The 21058-nt window shown below is 38.3% G+C and overlaps 2 protein-coding genes across 2 annotated transcripts in view; both read left to right on the top strand.

The window, feature by feature from the left end:
* Window positions 1–21058, top strand: part of LOC121891932 (nectin-2-like) — a 933424-nt gene that overhangs the window by 327929 nt on the left and 584437 nt on the right. The window lies entirely within an intron of this gene.
* ptgfrnb (prostaglandin F2 receptor inhibitor b) overlaps window positions 1–21058 on the top strand; it is a 76032-nt gene that overhangs the window by 35094 nt on the left and 19880 nt on the right. Inside the window, exons 6-11 of the mRNA XM_042404603.1 lie at window positions 4794–4940; window positions 5043–5203; window positions 5445–5565; window positions 6772–6991; window positions 7101–7288; window positions 13745–13852. Of these exons, the coding sequence (XP_042260537.1) occupies window positions 4794–4940; window positions 5043–5203; window positions 5445–5565; window positions 6772–6991; window positions 7101–7288; window positions 13745–13852 (945 nt within the window). The remainder of the gene's footprint in view (window positions 1–4793; window positions 4941–5042; window positions 5204–5444; window positions 5566–6771; window positions 6992–7100; window positions 7289–13744; window positions 13853–21058) is intronic.

Raw genomic sequence — 21058 nt, 5'->3', positions numbered from 1 at the left:
GATGCGTAAAGGTGCAATCTGGATGTCTGACTGAGAGGACCTGCCTCACCATTAACACACACACACACACACACTATTAACACTGATACACACCTCATCTCACACAGTTAAACAGTGTTATTTCAGGTCTATTTCTGTTGTCTGTCTCTATCACACAGCTCTATTTAAGGACCAAACCACTTTTAAAAAAAAAGTACAGTATTCACTTTGTATTTGTCTGGTGATGTTCAAGTGTCGTAAAGAGACAAAACCCGGCAATGACTGATGAAATAACACCCCGCTGGGATGGGAATCATTTCCCTTGAGGCAGCACAATAACTCTAATTATGATATTATTATGTTTGAGTTGTTGTTCGATTATCAGGATGCTGATTCCCATGTGAGCCTCATATTCTTGTATTCATTTCAGCCCCTCGTACTGTACATATTTTGGGCTGCTGCAAGGCTGAAAATGATAGCAAAGTATGAGTAGAAAAAATTGGTTAGACCCACTTGTCCTCATACTGTATGTGATGATGCTATTACAGTAGAAAGCAAAAAAGGATCTAAAGAATCTGATTTAAACAGGAGCCGGTTGCATTCGCTGTTTGTAAATTCAAAAATAGCCTAATTATAACGTCAGTGTTTACTAAGTGGAGATTTACATATCACTAGATTAAAACCACACCACACACAGTAGTTCTTGCATAGAAATGAGTTGATAGTAAATATTTATATCTACTAACTGCCAGGTGGAACATATTTGCAGTGCGGTTGATGTATTTTACACACAAACTTAGAAAATATCAAAGAAAACTTAAGTCAATTCAAGAAACCATAGCTAGTATATCTGAGACCTGCTCAACTGTGAGAAGGGTGTGGATTTCGACTTGAACGGATATGAATTCAGTTACATGAATAGGGAGAACAAAAAATGAGGTGTGGCTCTGTATGTGCATGAAAGCCTCAATTATAAGGTAGTGGAAAACATGACGACTACTATTGATGATGGATTACCTTAAAAATCTACATGGGGAAAAAAAAGAAAAATGTGTTTGTTGGCTGTGTGTATGTAGAGCACTTGGATATAACATTGAAATATTTAAGGATAGTGTGAAAGTTTGCCAAAACTTATCAGAAGGTTATGTTCATTTGTGGGGGATTTCAATATAGACCTGTTCAAATCGCACAAAATGACTGAGTTTATTGATGAAATGTATAGTATGAGTCTATATCCAATGATCACTAAGCCACTCTAATAGACTGATATATTTACATATAATATGGATAATGATATAGTGAGCAGGCTACTAATGAATGATATCAGTGACCGTTTTTGTGATTTATGACCGTGATTATTGGGAGGAGAAGGATGGCAATAAAATTACATACAGGAGAGTGAGAACAGCCGAATTCATAAATACATTTAGAAGTGAATTAATATCACAAAACTAGAGGGAAAAAAATGTATGAATGAGATGACAAAGCCTAGAAACATTTCTAAAAATATTTAAATCATTATGACAAAAACTGTCCAATAAAACAATGCAGCAGGAAGTAAAATTATACGGGTATGCTGTGGATCACAAAGGGATTATATAATGACTGCAAAAAAAAGACTAGCCTGTATAGAGAATTCATAAAATATACAACTAGGCAGAAAATAGAAAAGATACAAAAATAAGTTAAATAATATTATGAGGATATGGAAGAAGGAATATTTTAACAAAATATTAGAGAATAACAAAAAACAATATCAAGGGCATATGGAGTGTTTTTAATTACATTATTAGAAATAGATCAACAAACACAAGTTACCCTGAATATTTTATTGGCAATGATTAAGACTATAAACAATATGAATGATGTGGTTACTGGGTTTAACAGATTTTTTTTGTAAGTGTGGGACCAAAGTTGGCAGAAGAAATCAATGATTCACAGCCAAAAGAAGGAGGAAGGATGTTGAGGATTATAGAGATAGAAGTCCAAGCTCAATTTCTCTGAGAGAGCTGTAGAAGAAAAGGAAATTATTGACATTGTTTTAGCAAGTGTAAGAATAAAATGTCTACTGACTGGAATGAAATTGAGTCCCACAAACTTACATCTGAATGTCGGACAGTTTCATTGCGGAGCATAAATTGTAGACGGACAGTAGGGTATCAGTAGGGATTCAGAACAAACAGATCAACATCTATGGCATTAATGGAGTTAATAGAAGGAATAACCAGTTGTATAGATAATAAGAAGTATGCAGTGGGAGTATTAATAGATTTTAAAAAAGCATTTGATACTATGGATCATGATATAGTACTCAATAAAATGGAAAGGGGTCAGTATTAGGCTCTAAATTGTTCATTTATTTTGTATATGATTGACATCTGTAAGGTATCAAGAATAGCGAAATTTGTTTTATTTGCAGACGACACCAATATTTTCTGTTCTGGGCAAAATTAGCAGCAGGTGGTCACGATAGAAATGAGTCAATTAAAAATGTGGTTTGACAAATTATCATTAAATTTGAACAAAACTCATTTTGTTTGGATATTTTAAAATAAAAACACAAGTTCAAGTGATGATAGGCAATGTTCATGTATAAAAATAAGTTTCTGGGTGTGATATTAGACCATAAAAACTGTTGTAAACTTCTTTTAAGATATGTGCAGGCAGAGTTGGCAGAGAGCGTTGCAGTTCTGGGAAAAACAAGACAGATTCTGGATCATAAAGCTTTGTACACTCTGTATTGTTTACTTGTATCTGAATTACTGTGTGGAGGTGTGGGGTAAGGCGTACAAAAGCACCTTACAATCATTATGCATACTACAAAAAAGAGCCATAAGGATAGTAAACAATGTAGGACATCATGACCACACTAACAAGCTGTTTTTAAAGTCACATTCTTTGAAGTTCATGGATCTGGCGGAATTTAAGACGGCACAAACAATGTACAAAGCAAGAAATAATTTAGTCCCTGGCAACAGACGAAAAATGTTCCTTAGACGGAGAGGAGGGTTATAACTCGAGAGGAAAACATTGCGGTCACATCAATCTTAAAAGTATGTGTGTTTCAATTTGTGGGGTGACTTTGTGGAGCAGTCTGGATGAAGAAATCAATCAGAGGAAAAATATCACACGGTTTGAAAAGACGACCAAAAAACAATTTTTATGGGGTACAGCAACGAGGAAAGGGAATGTAACGCTCGTTAATGGTGACGTTGTTGTTACTGGTTTTCTTTTTTCTCACATTCTTGACTTGGTGGACACACAGTTTGACTAGACAAGCATGTTGCTTCTTCTTTCTCCTTTTCGGACATGAAATATTTATGTTGCTCATTGAGAGTCTATTGTATTTGTTCTTTGTTAATTTTATTGGTTAGTTTTGTTTTAGTTCTACTTATATATATGTTTTATGTTCGAAATAAAGTTGACAATCTGACCTGACACTTTACATTTCACAGAAAAAAACACACCAAACCTTAAATCACACATCTTAATGCCAATAATGTTTAGATTAAACAGTTAGCTTAGCATAATTTGATATTTCCCTCTCACTGTAAACTGTATGAATACTACTAATTCTAAAACACACATAATCGTCCAGATATGCAGATATAAATAAAACAAAGTCAGACATACATTCACAAAGTATTAGCAGTTCACTTAATTTGGTCTTTTGGCCCCTAATACTGTTATTTTTGGAAGTTATGTTTCAGCTCGTGATGCTTCAGTGACTTTCTGTTTACACAGTTGGTTGCTTCTTTTTGGACAGCGCTGCAGATGTTTCCTAGCAACCGGTTTACACATTACTAACTAGCTGGGACTTTTCTTAAGTTTTAATGGTGCAACCTGATTTAGTAAATCACTAGTTTGGAAGAACTTTACACACAAACATAGTGATGGATTTATGAAGAGCTGGTGCAACACAGTAATTTTGATGTTTTTTGATGGAATGACAGATAAACACTTCCTGGAGTCTTTCATACATGGAGTTAACATTGCTGGCTCCATCTGTCTGTTAATGTAATGGCTGTTGGGCTTTTATACATAGTTGACTGTTACATAAATGGTCTATTATGGCTCTGCTCATACAGGACCTTTACAGAAAGAGGTGCAATGCTTACATGAGGTGTAAAATAGTGATATGAAGGAATAAGAGTGTTTTCAGAGATGTATTTTAAATTGTATGTTGCAGTTTAAGCGTGAAGAAGATTGGACTTGACATACATTTTAATATCTCTCAGCATATTTAAGCTTGTGCTGCTGTAGTCTTTGAGGGAATTTAATTCCAACTTGAGCACATTTTCATGCTGAAGTGTCTGAAAGGATTGTGAGACTGACAATACTTCAGGTGTATTTCATGGTATTGACGAAGAGAGCTCAGCCGTAAAACTGTTGTACTCCGTGGTGAAGTATAATACCCTGCCTTTCAGCAGCAGCTGTTGGGCTTCACAAAGGTTTTAAGGTTGGGCTTTTGTTACTTTCTTCAGGCCTTGTATGTTTTTGTGGCGTGTTTTCTGGTACTGACAAGTGTCTCAGGGTTTCACATTCAGCCGTGGTTGTTGCTGCTTTCTTTTCCCACCTCAGCTCCACCCTCTTTGTCCAAATTAGGATTGTGTCGCTTCAACAGCTGTCAAAAATTGTGGCGTGTGGTGAACCCTAACACCAAGCTTCAACATGATGTGACAGACGCTTCATGTTTTTGTAGTCTAAGTATTATCGGAAGTTGCACATATTGAGCAAAAACCCCAAAAGGAGTTTAGAATATTACATAATCTTAAATCAGTTTAATTTTATTCTCTGTCACCTTTTCTCCCCAGAACCGAGCTTCTCGCTGAACCTTGAGCCCATCTTGAACCCCCAGATGACTGCTGAACCCACAGAACTGGCTTGTCATGTGACCAACATCACACACTTCCCACCGGGGAGCCGACTGGGTGTGACCTGGGAGCACACCACACTTCCTGGTACATTTACTTTACTGGTCATTAATGTGTTCTTTAAAGACCAGAAGTTATTGAGAAAGTTGTCGTATAGACATTGTCTTCAATCTGTCCAATCACCTGCAGGTATAGGGGATGATCCTCAGACCTCGCATCCCATCGGCACTTTGGATGGCCAGGGCAACCTGTTGCCAGGGGCGATGTATTCTGACAGGCTGAAGAGTGGTGTGATGTCACTGAGCAGAGTCCAGCCCAACACATTCAAACTACGATTCCTCCGCACACAGGTAGTAAAATGGACAGACGTTTTAGCCTAAACAGGAGTCATTTTAGGACAAGATGTCATTATTTGTTGAAGTTCAAGCAGCAGTTGAACTTCAGTGTCAAACATTGACTATTAGCAACTCCAATTTCTTGGTACAGGAGTTAAAAAAACATTAATTAGGCTTTAATGCTTACTGAAAATGTCCTGATATAAGAACATAGTGTTGTGTTGATCACTGACTCATATTCTCTCTCTGTCTGTAGGAGATCGACATGGGCGAGTATGTTTGTGCCGTGTCAGCTTGGAGCGTCAGCAGCCAGGGTGACATGGTGAAGACCGTCGAGCACAATAGCTCCCCGCTGACTGTACGATGGGATACCAAACGTATGGAAGCTTTATTTATCTGCCCTCCTGTCATCAATACTCTTCTGTTCTGATTTCTTCTGCTTGGTGGATTAAATTTTAATTAATAGAAAAATAATTTTAATTGGGGAATCCAAAAAAGCAAATGCACCTATTTGTATATTTATTCCATGTCAGAAAGAGGGAAAGGGACTAATCTAAAAACCTGATGTAGACTTTGGAACAACTTGATGTGTGTTTTGTGTATAAAATGCTCAAAAATAGTGAAAAATGCCTGTTTATAATTTCGTTGAGTTTATGGTGACATCTTTAAATCAATCAATCAACAGTCCAACGGATAATCAGTTTACTATCATATATGGCACAGAAAAGTATCAAACCCTCAAATTTGAGAAGCTACAACCAGTAAATATGTGGCGTTTTGCTTATAAAATCCAAACGATAATTCGATAATCAAAATAGTTGCTGATTAATTTTCTGTCATTTGACGTTGGACCTCCATTTGTTGATGCCAGAACCGAACTTCACTTTGTTTCCCCAACACATGACCCTTAAAGTGATGTGACTCATTGATAGAAAAACACATTCAAGCAACAGAGTCGACAGTAAAGTTTTGTTTCAAATATTACATTAAATCACTGCAGCAGTTTGCTTTTAAACTTGTGGACTTTGTGAGAGATTGCATCCAGATAAAAATACTAGACAGATCTAAAACAAAGCCAAATAAATAGTTTTCAACATTTTACTTTTTGGTATCTTAACATTTATCTCGAAACTCCAGGTCGTGTTCTGTAATGTATTTTGGGAAGAAATATAGAAAAATGGAAACATCAACTGACATTCACGATTTAAAAAACTGTGATGCACTGGCTTCCTGTCATCTAGGCTGTTGAGTTTTATGAATAAGCCCCAGACTTCACAGAAAAATTCCTCAACATAACAACAGACCTCTTGTTGTCTCCGCCTCTCTTATTCTCAACACACGCACACACACTTCCTCTCTATTTCAAGCCCACATGCTGAACTTGGTGCCCTCAATTTAGCTAATTGAGCCATGATGTAACTACATTTCTGCATGAGTGTGTGAGTCTGCTTTGAATCAGAATCAGTTCATGGTGCTTATCTCTTCCTGTCGGGGATTTCCCCCCTCGCTCGCTCTGGTGGGCTGAATGATGTCCTTCTTGAAGTTGATTGAACGATAAATCTATCGACTGGTGGTCTTTCCAGGTCCGACTCTAAACGTTGTGGCCAAACGCATCCGTGAAGCCTCGGCGGGCGGGGCTACCTTTGAGATGAGCTGCGCCGTGACCACTGAGAACCTCGGGGAGGCGGGCTACTCGGTGCTCATCCAATCGCAGGAGAGTCTGGAGAGCAACGTGAGAACCATCATGACTCTCAGCCCCGACAACGTCGTGCAGCACGGTGGAGCCACTGACCCCAACAGGAGGTAAATACCTGGTTACATACACTCACACTCAAAACTTTTAAATGACGGACTAGACTCTGCATTTTATTTTCAAATATATGCATCTCTCTCTCTCTGTCCGTTTACACAGAGACAGTCTGGTTCTGACAAAGTCTGGTCCGGCAGAGTTTCGGTTTCGTCTGTCAGGTGTCCAGTTGTCCGATCGAGGTTTCTACTGGTGCGACATCACCGCGTGGACAAAACAGCAGCCAGGACAAACGTGGACCAAAGCCACCAGCTCCGAGTCTAACAAAGTCAGGATCGACTTTCAAGAAAATGGTGAGTCCGTGTGTGTGTTCGGTGTTCATCCGTCCACATTGAGTGTCAGAAGTATTTTAGTCTATCGTGAAAGATGAAAACATTGCTCCCAGTTGTGAACTGGGAATTCAGTGAGATGGACAAACATCTGGAGGTAAACGTCCTATTTGCTTTTCAATCATTTGAAGATTTTACCTTGTGAGACAGCTGGATTCACAAGATTACGACATCACCAGATCCAGTGTCCTATGAGGATTCTTGCGTGATCTCGTGATCTTGCAAATCCAGCTGCCTCACAAGGTAACACGTCAATAGACGATGATAGACAGATGGTTCATCCAATCACCTGCCAAGTATTTTCTGAAAGCGCCTGCCCTTTTCCAAACAGTTTCCAAAGATGACTTCTCAGATGGTTCTGTTTAACAAACCATCTGGCACGTCAGGTCAGTAATGTTTGGCCAGTCACTTAATTGGACAATCAAGTGATATTTCCAACACTTAGATGGGTGTGACACTCTCACAAGACAGCATAAATAACTTTTGGAGAGAAAAGCTACAAGTCCCAAAGTGCATCGCATTAAAAAAACATCCACTCAGCGAGCTTCAGATTCCTTTTCTGCACTTCTAATTGATGCAATAAGACACATGTGTTTGACATTGCAGAATAGAAGAAAATAATGTGATACAAGATCACCCACCCCCTTTACTAATGGTGTGATGAGTTGTTTTTTTTTTTTTTTTTTTTTAGAGCATGGTTTGTTAAACAGCTGGAATTGATTCACTTTGAAATTTGCATTGCATTTGCATTTGAAGTCAGCTCAGCATATAGCATAGTGTCATGTTTTATTACCGTTTGCAAAGCCGAAGCATTGTGAACATGCAACAACATTTCAAGCCTCTGGCTGTTTGCTGTGATCGAAGTGGATCATGGGTACTGTAGTGTTACAGTAAAATGGCATACCAACTGATGGAATAAATGTTATTCTCAGAAATAACATTTCTTTCATTTGAACGTCTAACACAATTCATTAAATAATTTCCACATGTAAATTTAGAGTGAAAACAACCACTTAAAGAACTACAGCTCTTTGTGCTCATTTAATGACATTTTCTGAAAGCAAGCTGAGCACAGAGAGAAGACTAATGTTGAGAAAACACTTTTTAACATTGTAGTACGTTTCATCATTAATTTAAAAAAAACATTCAATCACTTATTCAGTTTCATAACAGTTTGAACAAATACTAGAGAATAAATCTCCTCCTTGCAATTATCCTGGAAATCCTTTACTAACAGTCTATTAATAGATAAATGTATGCAGTTCTTTTCTGTACATTTCTACACACACACATCCTCCACCCACACAGTGTTAATGACAACCAACATAAAGTGCAAAAATAAAGATACACACACACACCTTAAGCCCTTTTGACGCCCACCACCGCCACTGGCCTACTTAACTTTCTTTGATCTGACTGGGAAGTGTGAGACGGGAGGAGGAACAGTAGCGTCAGAAAGAAACCGAGGAAGACGAGGGAAGCGACAGAGAGAGGGAAGAGGTGAAGTGGACTGAGGAGGAGAAGAAAGTGGGAAGGATGACTGGGGACAAAGGGTGAGGCGGAGAGAGAGGGGGATGGAGAGAGAGCGGAGGAATATGGTGAGGGAGAGGAGGAGGCGACCATGCAAAGAGGTGGACAGGAGAAGATGAGATGATGCTGTACGGAGGAGGAGCAAAGCAATATGGTAGAGGAAGCGGAGAAATGGGTGAAAGAAAGGAAGAGGAGAAAGACCCATAAGGGAGAGATGATGAGTGAGAAACACTTAAGAACAAAAGTGCTTCACAATAACACAAAATAAGACAAGTGAGGACTAGAAAGGAGTAGAAGAGAAGTTTTAAAAAGATGTTAATTAAATCAAACGATCAGATGTTGGGTTTTTAGTTTGTCCATGTCGTCCAATAAGTGATCAGAATGTACAGTAGAGAAATGCCAAAAAATATGTTCTGCAAATGTGTTTTTAGTTGGAGTTCAGTCTGTTTACATAAAATATGGCTGAAGGCAGCTTCACTGTCGCTGGCATCACCAGTACCAGTAAATGAAGGATAAATTGGAGTCAGTCAAGTATCATAAGCTTTATTCAGCGGTCAGTTCAGTACAGATTATCATACAATAGTTGTGATTTTAAAGTTTTATAAGCAGTGTTTTTATATGCTAGTCTAGTTGGTGTTAATCTCCAGTGAAGTCCCCCTACACTCAAATTAGATGGTTGAGCTTCACTGTGTGTAATAATGTATGAGCAGAGTTGGATACTAGAAGGCTGTTTTCACATTCAACTGCTGAAAGTGTTCACCTTAAAGCTGAGTTGAAGGTTTTTAATTCGTGATGTCACAACTAGTTTGGAGCCAACTGTGGTCCGAAACGCAACTTAGACAGGTGTGACGTAGAAACTTCGAGGCCTCCGGCGCACATGTGGTGAAATAGGAGTAAATGTTGCTTACGTTGCACCACTTTTAGTTTCAAACATCACCGGCAGCCTCTAAACACCGGCGTAATGTGCCTCGTCTACTTTGTTGTGCACGTCTTTCATAGCAGATGGATGCAGCATTTCGAAACACCTGAAAGAAGTTTGAAAGAACACGACGGGAGCAAAGAGACGACGCAGTAAGACAGAAAGATGAAAAAAAAAAAAAAGCTAGACTGAAGAATATCTTGTATCTTACTCTGGGGAGGACAGGAGCCCTTGAGCATTACTTCCTCTTTCTCTCTCTCTCTCTCTCTCTCTCCATCGCCATTTTTCCTCCCCCGTTCTCTCCGCCATCCTTTCACTCTCTCACCCGCACTGTCTCCCTCTACCTCTCTCGCCACTCCCTCCCTCTCTCTCTGGGACATCTTCAAAGTGAAGCCCTTTGGCCAATCAGCCAGCTGCAGAGATCTGCACCGCTGCTTTCCTTTTCTTTCTCTTCTTGTGTGTGTGTGTGTGTGTGTGTGTGTGTGTGTAATCTTTCAAGTGTGTGTATCCAAGTCGAACATTTTGAGTTGACCCCACACAGAGCATCCCTCCCCACACACACACACACACACACACACACACACACACACGAACACACTGACAGCGTTCAAGCTTCGAGCCGAGCAGTTTTTCAAGAACCCCTTACACTTGCCTCTGGGGACGGAAGCTCTGTGCACTCAATCCTGTGTGTGCGCGCATATGTGTGTGAGTGTGTGTGTGTGTGTGTGTGTGTGTGTGTGTGTGTTATAAGCACATCCACAAACTGGCAAGTATCCCAAGGTTCCAGCTGTATCTTGAATGTTTCAGACGTGTTGGGGTGTTTCTGCCTGTACAGGGATCTTCTATGAGGATGTATATGGAAATTCAAAGTCTCACCAGCACATTCACTGTTAAATAATTCAGCGTTTAAGTGATTTTGTAGATGGATGGCAACATAAATATGGAGTGGCCTCAGGAAAAACAAGTCATCTTTTGACTACAGTAAGGCCAGTATATAGATTTCAAAAGGTGGGAAACTTTCTGATTATTTGTGTCATGATTACAATAGATTGTCGATTCAGTAGATTGACAAGGGGCCACTATTGTTACTCCAGTGTACTGTGTGCAAAACCATTCACTCATGTTGTTAGTCAACTGAATTGTAATATGAAATTTAAGCTAACTGGTCTGATGGAACCAAAAAAGCAGGAAAAAAAGGTGAAGGAAGCAGATTTTTAATTTGAAAAATCAACTGCAATAATTTGGAAACTTCTTACAGTTTTCTGTCTGGATTAAAAAAACACTTTGTTGTTACTAATGTTCTGTCCACTGGAGTAAACGATACGCGTTGGCTGCAGCATTACTATCATAGTAACCTATTGTTATCTACAGTTCTTTTGACATGAAACAAACTATGGGCCATGTTTTTTTTGTCTTTGTTTGATCAGAGTTGGCTGGAAGTTTTGTTAAGTCTTGCAGCGTGTGTTGGTTGGCCTGCTTTTTGTGAATGCATACCAAGTATTCCCAAAACGTCCCACCTTTTTTCTTGGAAAGCTAATTTCTAAAGTTACTACATCCAATATGCGCTCAAACACTTGTCCCGTCAACATTACATGATTAACGATGTGTAAAAGTCGAGTTGACCATTGCAGAGAATTGCCCCAGAATTGTGGAAGCCAAGAATATTTTTTTTTACACACCCCTAAAGAGTCACCAGGGCCCTTCCTTCAATGTTGGGTTTAAAGACAGAATTTTAGGGGAAATTCTGTATTTTTACAGCCTGGGTCAGATGTCCATCTTCTACTGCGTCATTCCCCTAGTTATTATAACTTTAATCTCAATTTCACTGCTGAGATATGGGGACAAAGTGACTCTGCAAAGTTTTTAAGAAGTCAATAGTTTAAATTTAGAGCTGCAACAATAAATCAATTAATCAATAGAAAATGAACTATTTTGATCATTTATTCATTTTTTCAGTCATTTTTCAAGCAACATTTTGTGGTTCCAGCTTCTCAAATGTGACAATTTTACGTTTTTCTTTATCATATGTGACAGAGAATTGAATATCTTAAGATTTTAGACTGTCTTTGCATTTCATAAACTAAATTAATTGAGAAAATAATCAGCAGATTAGTCGATAATGGAAAATAATCGTTAGTTGCAGCCATAGTTTAATCATAACATACAGTATATTGCTCGTTTGGAGGTGCAGGTATGATGATGTTCATAATGCAGAAGGTACTGTATCTTCTTGTTTGACCCGCTGTCGCTGTAGTTGTTTGGGGTGTGTTCCCTTCTTGTTTTCTCTTTCAAATAAATGGTTTACATAATCTGGATAAACTGCAGATTTGTTTGAAACCGTCTGACATTTTCAGATCTCAGCACTGAAATTAGTGGGTAAATATTATAACCAGTAACCAAACATACTGTAAGACCCACACTGTAAATATAAGACAGTTATCTAAAGAGCGAAATTGTTTCAAAAGCTTTTCCGTCTCGACTGCAGTGAAATTGATGACATGTCAAAACAAGTTATCAACATTTAAGACATAATTTTGTGGGGAAGAAGATGAATAGTTTAAAATCCATCAGACTTTATGTCTCAACACGCCCATGTTCACAACAGTTTACAGTAAACATGGTCCTCTTATGGCAAGAACAGAAAAAATGAAGAGAAAACATAGATAAGTTGCTAAAAAATGCTGCTGATAATCAATAACATACATAAAATAATCCCAATGAAACACTAGTTTTGTATGAAATTTAAGACTGTAACTTAAAACTGTTCCTGGAGTGTTCCTGTTAGGTTGATTTACTCACTTACAGCTTCTCTAGCGCCAAGACTCAAAAGAACATATTTCATCTCTGATGTTTATACAACTAGAGTGCATGTATTATACAGTGCTTTGTTTGCACAACAGCATGAGTAATGCAGCATTGTCAGAACATCTTGGATGTTGTCAGAGACAGCTTGAAAATATCCACACATGCTGGAAACCACGATGACCGCAGCTGCTCTTACTTTAAGTAACTTTAACACACTTGAACACATCAATTTGATCTCATGAGTTTGTACATGAGTTTAAATGTTTTACAGACTGCGAGATGCTGCCTTTTTTTTTTTTTTGCCTTGCTAGTTTTGTGGTCTCGGGATAGCAGTTGGAGACAGATTGATTAATGGACAGACGCACCAACACTTGAGTTCAGAGCAAAATAATACAACTAATGGCCAGACTGCAATGTTTTAGTAGGATCAGGATGATTTTTAATGAACCCCTCAAAAGTTCCTCCTTGTCAAACAAAATTTGAGACCTGAAAGCTGTATTTTTGCTTCATTTACTTGTAATCTATTACTGACTGTTAGCACGCTAGGCTAAAGCAACACACTGGCTTCACTCTGTCTCTCACTCTTTACATGCAACATACAAAATTCAGAGTAAAGTACATTTGAAAATAACCAAACACAAAAAAATTGCCAGACAACTTCAGTATGACATCATCAAATGGGGCGGGGTCAGCTTTACCGCAGCATTTACATTTGAAAACAAGTGGAGGGCTTTTAAGTCTAGTTTTAACCCCCAAAACTGTTTTTATCTGCATTGCTGACGACTTTTATCCTATTTCATATGCAGTTTATATGAATATGTTTTCATTTCTTTGGGTTTAATTACTCTGAAATCTATTTTTGTCAGCTGCTTTTTTAACTACGCCACAGCTGTTTCTTCCCTGTTGATTTCAGCATCTCAGAGAAATCTCAGCCTGTGACTTAAAAGCAGTATTTACCATCTGAAAGCTGAGCTCTCTTTTTCTCCCAGGAAGCTCACATCTTCCTCGGGGACGTGAATGGAGAATTATAGTACATGTAGGTTTAAAAACAGTCTGTGTTTAAATGAATCCTTTTGATCTTAGTTGAGTTTCTCTGATGTTTGCCGTCTATGTCAAATGTATTTTTTTGAATAAAGCATGTTTGAGCTGTATTGTTGCTGTTGCAGGACCGTCCTTCTCCATCGACATCCAATCAGACGCCAGCACTGTTTATCCGTGGCAGACGGCCAAGATGAAGTGTTCGCTCAGCGTCTCTGGATCTTCACCAAAAACTGGTACAACACACATGGGTGCACCACACATATTACTAAATGTTTCCTCACAAACACTCATAATTCACTATCAGATTCTGCTTCTCTGTTGTGTTGCTTTTTTTTTTTTGCACACATACAGCCGTATCTCTCCTGCACAAACACACTTTGTTCTTCTGTTGCGTTCTTCACCTGCCAACCTGTCAACGGCACTGCTAATGAGAATGATGCATTTCAAGTTGTTGAACAGATGAAACAGACTCGCTTTCATTTACACACACACACACACACTCACAAAGACCAGTAAATTCTTTCACTTTGTTTTGTGGGTGTGTGTTATCGGCTTGAAATACTGGTCCAACTGATAGTATTGTGCGGTAGATGATAATGATAACAATTTACCTTAACTGTTTCCTTTCACGTCTAAAATGACTTACATGAGAGCTTTTTTAAAAACTTTTTATTTATTCATTTTCCAGTTGTTACACTGAACAAAATGGACGTCAAAGCACTACTATCACTTTACAACCTTTGATCTGTTCTTTTCAGAACAGCTGAGAACTCGACTCATCTTTTCTCATGTATGCAGCCTATCATCTTTTCTCTTGTCCATTTTCCCCGGCGTTGTCCATGGGTCCCTACTTTAGTCCTTAGATAATGAGTGGAATATATTTCCTTTATAATGTTCAGCCACTGACCTGGTCTTGGGGAGGGGTCACATTTCAAACAGTTCCTTGTAATGGCCTTTTTACATGCAAGTATCAGGATTTTGAAGAGGTGTATGTCCTTTTGAATTATGTCAGGGGGTATAAATCCCAGGTACACAATCCAGGGGTCCTTGGGAACCTTGTCTGAATAACCCTGTCCCAGAATGTTTGTATTTTTATACATGAGCGATTGTAAATAGCAATACTACAATGTAAAAGAAAAAAAGTCAAAATCTTAACTGAAAGCAGAGTATTATCATCAGCAAAATGTTCTTACAGTATCAAAAAGTAAAAGTACACCAGAATCGTACTCTAGTACAGTACTTGAGTAAATGTACTGAAAATTCCCCACAGAATAGAAATGCTTTTCAAAGAAATGAATTATTTGCAGTGTAACCTCCACCACTCTTTCCTTCTTTGGAAGCCATCTGCAGCGTCACTGCCACTTCTCCCCTCCTCACTCTGTTCATCTATTTCTCCTTCAGTCTCCTCCCTCACTGTAATCACCCATCCATCTTCTGTCCTCCCTCCTCCTCCTTATCACTCCATACTCTTTAACTTAAACACATCACATGACGTCATGCATCACTTAGCTTCTCCCTCTACGCATCTGTCACCATCTCATCCTCTCTAACATCTTTCTTTCACTGTCCAACATGTGTTTTCTATATTATTTCCTCGTAGTGAGCAGATAAAACCCATTACAGGCCTCCTCACTCAGTGCTTGTGTGTGTGTGTGGGTTGGGTTGTTTGGGAATAATTGTGCACTTCTGCAAACACAAGCAAAGTGGAATACCATGTCCTGTAGTGTTTGTATATATGTGAACATGTTTCTTTGCACCTGTGCCCTCACAGGAATGTATGTATATATGCATGCAATGTAAGGTCATGCATAAACACATGTGTTCACTCACAGACAGCTGCATTATGGGAAGAAATTCCCCCTCAGCATCAAAGCTGATCGGGAAGTTACATATGGATGTTTACTATGGGAAGGAAGGAGGGAGGAAAGGAATATGAATGAATATACTGTATCATTATTATTATTATTATTATTATTATTATTATTGGCAGTAGACATGTAGTAGTGAACAAGTTGTATTAGTTGTAGAACTGCAACAAAAAATTATTTTCATCAATGAATCTACCAATTATTTCTTTGATTAATTGTTTAGTCTATAAAATGCCAAAAAAGAAAAACTGTCTCTTAATTTCCAGGAGGCCAAGATAATGTCTTCAAATATCTTTTTTTGCCAGACCAACAGTACAAAACCCCAAAGATATTCAGATTATTATGATATAACACAGAGAAAAGCAGAAAATTGTCACGTTTGGAAAGGGAGTTTTTTGCTTGAAAAATCACTGACACAATTAATCGATTATTAAAATTTCGTTCAAATTTCGTTGCCGGTTATTTTTCTTTCAAATCAACTAATCATTTCAGCTCCACTTAGTTGTCATATACCAGCTTATAATGGGAAGTTATGGTAGTAAATGATCCGTTCATCAAAATCATAAAAAATACATTTTCTCACACCCCTGTTCAACCAAATAGTTCCGTGATCTGTCAGCGAGAGGAACTAAACTAGGAACTAAAAGTCGCTTATATGCATTCCTATTTGTAGGGATATCTCTCTCATAATCCATCTATTTCTGTGACCCTAGTACAATGTAGGTAAATTCAGCTTCATTTGTGCTGCTCAAAGCATTAAAAACACTACTTAACTGAGCAGTTTTCATTGGGACTACTTTCTACTCAAAGTCCCTATAAAGTGTCCCCATTGAGGTCTGTGGATTACCTACGTTTTCAAGGTAGATTTCTCAAAATCTGCATAAAACTTGACATTAAACGTGTGGTTCGATACCACTAGAGGACATTTTTTGTGTGTATTGTGGGTGAACTAAGCTGTTAAAAAAGGTTTGTGTTTCCGTTATTTCAGCCTCGTCATTAGGCTGTTTCCTCTACAGTGACTCATGTTGCTTCATGCAGTGTGTGACGTGTGTGTCCTGGTCAGGTTTCAGAGTAACTAACTGACAAAGCGCAATCCAGTAACACACTGTGACAAATCATTTGTCACTTGATAACATGTTTGTGGGTTTCAGAGGAAGAGTTACAGTAGAAACTCTTGTTGATGTCACACTGAATTACTTATGAAGACTTTGTTCTTGGCCTGAGGAGAAGATAGACTTGCCTACCTCCACAAGTGTCCTGAATCTCGGCAGAACATCTGGTTCCACTTGGCATGCTGTTATAGGTCTTTTGAGCAATACTCAGAAAATCAGTTCCTCTTGACCTGTGATAGGCTTTCACAAGTTACCTCCTTGATAATAGCAGTATAAACCAAGGAGACAAATGTCTACTTTTCCCCTACCGAAAAGAAAAGGTCTCATAGTTCACTTAAAAAAAGAAAAATCTAGTCATTGGCATAGCATTTCAAATGGTTATACAAATGAAACAGACTCCCTCTTGCTCTCATTTACACATACACACACACACACACTCACAAAGAGCACTAAATTCTTTTGTGGATCTGTGTTTGGGGCTTGAAATACTGGTTATTTAATGTGCGGTAGATGGTTATGATAACATTTCTAACATAACTGTTTCCTTTCACGTCTAAAATAAGTTTATATTATCAGATCAGGGGTGCTTTTTATCAGATTCATCCAGATATAAAAACAAAAGCTTAGCAGGAAAGTTTAGGTTCATTATTTATATAAATACAAAGGAAAAGGCTGGCATTAATCTACATTTTTCTTAATGTCAACAACTCCAATGAATATATCAAAACCAACAATGCGTCAATCTGTTTCTCTGAACTCTCCAATTTCCCATCCCTATCTATGGCCTCAATCTGATGGACTCCGACTGAAGACATTTAAAATGGCTCACAAATATAATTTCATTTTTAAAAAAGGCTCAGTAATTTCCTAAAACAGCAGGGCACTGTAGTTTTTAGCAGATGTTACTCAAACAGGAGTAAATACTGCATATATGGGGGACTATTTTCAGCTGCGGATGAATACACATTTAGTGCTCTAGTGAGCATTTACTGCAGCAGGACAGTGTGGGGGGGGATTGACTCAAAAACTACAGTGAATGTAATGAAGGAACATGTCACCCAGTGCAACAGTGTGGTTCATTGATGTGTTTTAAATATTTTTTGGACAACAATTAAGTTCTACGGCACAGAGGAATAAGATATTACATCTACAGTACATAATAGTAGCATCAGTTGATTTTGGTATTTGACAAAAAAGAAATATAGAATATCACCAACCTTATCTTTTATAAATATGTTCTTTTCATATACCTGGACAAAAACATACTATTGTCTTACAGTAGATATTGCCAATGCTAATCATGTTTTCATAGAGTTCCACTTTCTTTTTGCTAACAAGTGTAACTTATGCTACCAGTACCAACAGTAAATCACACCCAGTTTTTTTTGTAAAGCCCTTTAGTGACGTCCGAGAGATAGAGGATGAGTATCACCAGCATAAGAAAGTGACTGACGGTGTCACAAGTGTAAATGACACATAGGTTAAACATTAGTAACAGACTCATTAGCAAACGGCTATCGAGTGACATGTATCAACAAAGGTGCGGTGCCTACGTTGGCTCAGTTTGGACGACAGCCAACCCTTCATTTCCTCAGGTGATCCTACCCACACACACACACACACACACTCACAAGCAAAATACATAGTTTGGTATGGTGTGACAGCATATTAAACAATAAAGCAGTATGTTTGTTCCTGTATGTGCTGGTGATCAAATCCCAGGTAAATAAACTTCACAGTTTCACTTGTGTAATATTAGCAGTATCATATAAAGCTGTCAATGATTTATTGACTTGTGTGTGTGTGTGTGTGTGTGTGTGTGTGTGTGCTTATACATGATTTGTTGATTAGTTACTACCTCACCTTTGTAGCTTATTGTTCTGACACAATATGACAAGATGAGAACTTCACGAAATTGCTGGAAAGGTTGAGCAACTGTGTGTGAATGTGTGTGTGCAGTGCATTCCTCAGAGATGGCTGAAAACGACTCTCCTGTCGCAGCTTGTTTTTATGATGGGTATGGTGAAACACTCACACACACAAAATACCCCTCATCATACCCCTCACACTTATCTGGAACAGGATAACAACAATGACAAGTACAGTTTTTACAGCTATGCACTTCTTGATGATTTTGGTGACCGCTCGTCCAAAATTTCCCCTTGACAAACACTGACATTGACAAGACCACTCAGGACATAATTTACCCTTGACCGTTTTTGATTCATAACAGAAATGAATAGCCACTTTTCTATTCAGTGTACTGTGGATATACTGTGAACTCCTGATGTTTTGGTGACCCAAATTTTAACCTAGAGCCACTATCAGACCAGAATGTCTGCTCCAACACAACACTCAGTCATCATAAGTCAACATAGCAAGATAACACACCAGTTTTTCTGAGTGTGATGGAAACTCTACATGTGAGTTTTACTTGAGCACAAGAAATATTGCTTTCCCTTTTGCACCAATTCAAAACCAAAATGTCCAGTTGAACATAACATCTCATAATCTAATTGGTAGATTGTCTTGAAATGTTTCGAGCAATTTTATGCCTTTTTTATGGCCTTTTTTATTGTATTAGTCCCACTACTCATATGGCTCTGAGAACAGATAAATCATTACTATGTTGTTCATTCACTCCTCCACTTGCATTTTGTTGGGTTTCATGAACATTGCAGCCACTAGGAGCTTCTTGCAGGGCTTTAGACTTAATTCTTGTTAATGTCTAAGTTGCAATATAACATTAGAGGTCTTCACAGGTCCAAAATTTTGGACCCAATCCAAAACAGACCCATGGAAAAATCTACCCATAACTGAACATGCATAAATACATTTTTTGAAAAGCCGACCTGATCCTAAAGGGATTTGAGGAGAATCAGACCTGACCTCAGGTTATCCTCGGGTCTGTAAACATAGGATGGTATGTTTACAGACCTGAGGATAATTAGACACAATCCAAATAGCGGTTGACCTAAACTGAGCCAAAGAAAGAGAGAACACCAACACCCACAGCAGTATGATGCTACACCAGTAGCTGCTCAAAAAGAGCATCAATACATGTCATTTTGTTGAAATAATTATGACACATCACCTGATCAGAGCTGATAGAGTTCACTTGAATCCACTCTTGTATTTTCTGATATGAACATAGTTTAAACACAGCCTGACTCAGGTCCCAGGTCTAGTCTGGAATATGATATGTGGACCCATGAAGACATTACCGCTCCTAGATAAGATGGTATGTTGTTTGAAAGAGGTGCAGCCATTATTGATGGGCATCCCTTGACAGACGCATGTCAAATAAACAGTATTTCCATGAGTGATGATTGGATGTTTTCCCCCATTTTGTGATCACTGGGATCTTTGTTCTTTTAGTCATTAGAGTTAAATTTAAAGCTGATATCCTGATCAAACAAGAGATCCATCCTTTCTGTGGTGTACGGTTTATCAAATTAATTAGAATTTATGGAAAGAACTTCTTCTAATTATCAATACTATTTGAGCTAACGGTTAACACAGAACCATGATGTGTGGATGAGTCTCTGTCTTGTGTTTTGCTTTGATGTGTTATCTCAGCGTGCTGCTGCATGCAGACACACAGCATTCATTACCACTGGAATGACTGGCATGTTATTCCAGTCATGTAAGTGTGTGTTTGTGAAACACTGCATAGTTGTCCTCACATCCTTGGTATCGAGATTACATCACCATCAGAGATATTTTTCTCCCCGTTTTGAACTGCCACTGCCGCTGAAATGGTGACAGTTTGGGTCTTTTCAACATATCATTGTTTTTTTTACTCTCTGAAATTCTTTTGTTAAAGTAACTGCATACCACTCTGTTCCTCCTGGGAAAAAAATCAAGCTTTGTACATCACTGGTTCATACACAGACACATACTGTCTCTTTTCAGCCTCCAGAGACGGCATCAGGCTTATAGGAATAGTGAGAAATCAGGCTCAATCAAGATAATATGATTCAGATTCACTGTAAAAAAAAAAAAAAAAAAAAATGGTGTAAAAGGAGCTAAACGCTCAACCAGTAATCATGTTAATGCACATTCAAAAATTACATTCTGTATTTTAAAAAAGCAGCCTGTTCTCAAATAGCTTGTATCAGTGTGCTGCGTGTGATGTAAACTAGGATTTTGCTTTTTTTTTTTTTTTTGTCATAATTTTTTTTTTATTCATATGTAGAGTAGTTAGCAAAATCTCTCAATGAATGGTAGGTAAACTGAATACGGTAGTCTGTAGGCGCACACAGACTAGTACATGCATGTTTATAACCTGCAGGCATTTTTCCCTTGAATTGGCAAGAATTCCTGGTAAATTCGGTGATCTCAATCCCTGGTATTTAATCTCAGTTGCACTGAAACTTCCTCTGCCTCAAATCTCTCAAGTTTCTCTATTTTTCAGAGGATGACAGCTGGATCTGAGTAGAACTACAGCAGTACCAGT

This window comes from Thunnus maccoyii, chromosome 24 (assembly GCF_910596095.1).
Source record: "Thunnus maccoyii chromosome 24, fThuMac1.1, whole genome shotgun sequence".
Lineage (NCBI taxonomy): Eukaryota > Metazoa > Chordata > Actinopteri > Scombriformes > Scombridae > Thunnus > Thunnus maccoyii.
Note: the sequence above shows the minus strand (reverse complement) of the source record. Positions and strands in the feature narration are given on the sequence as shown.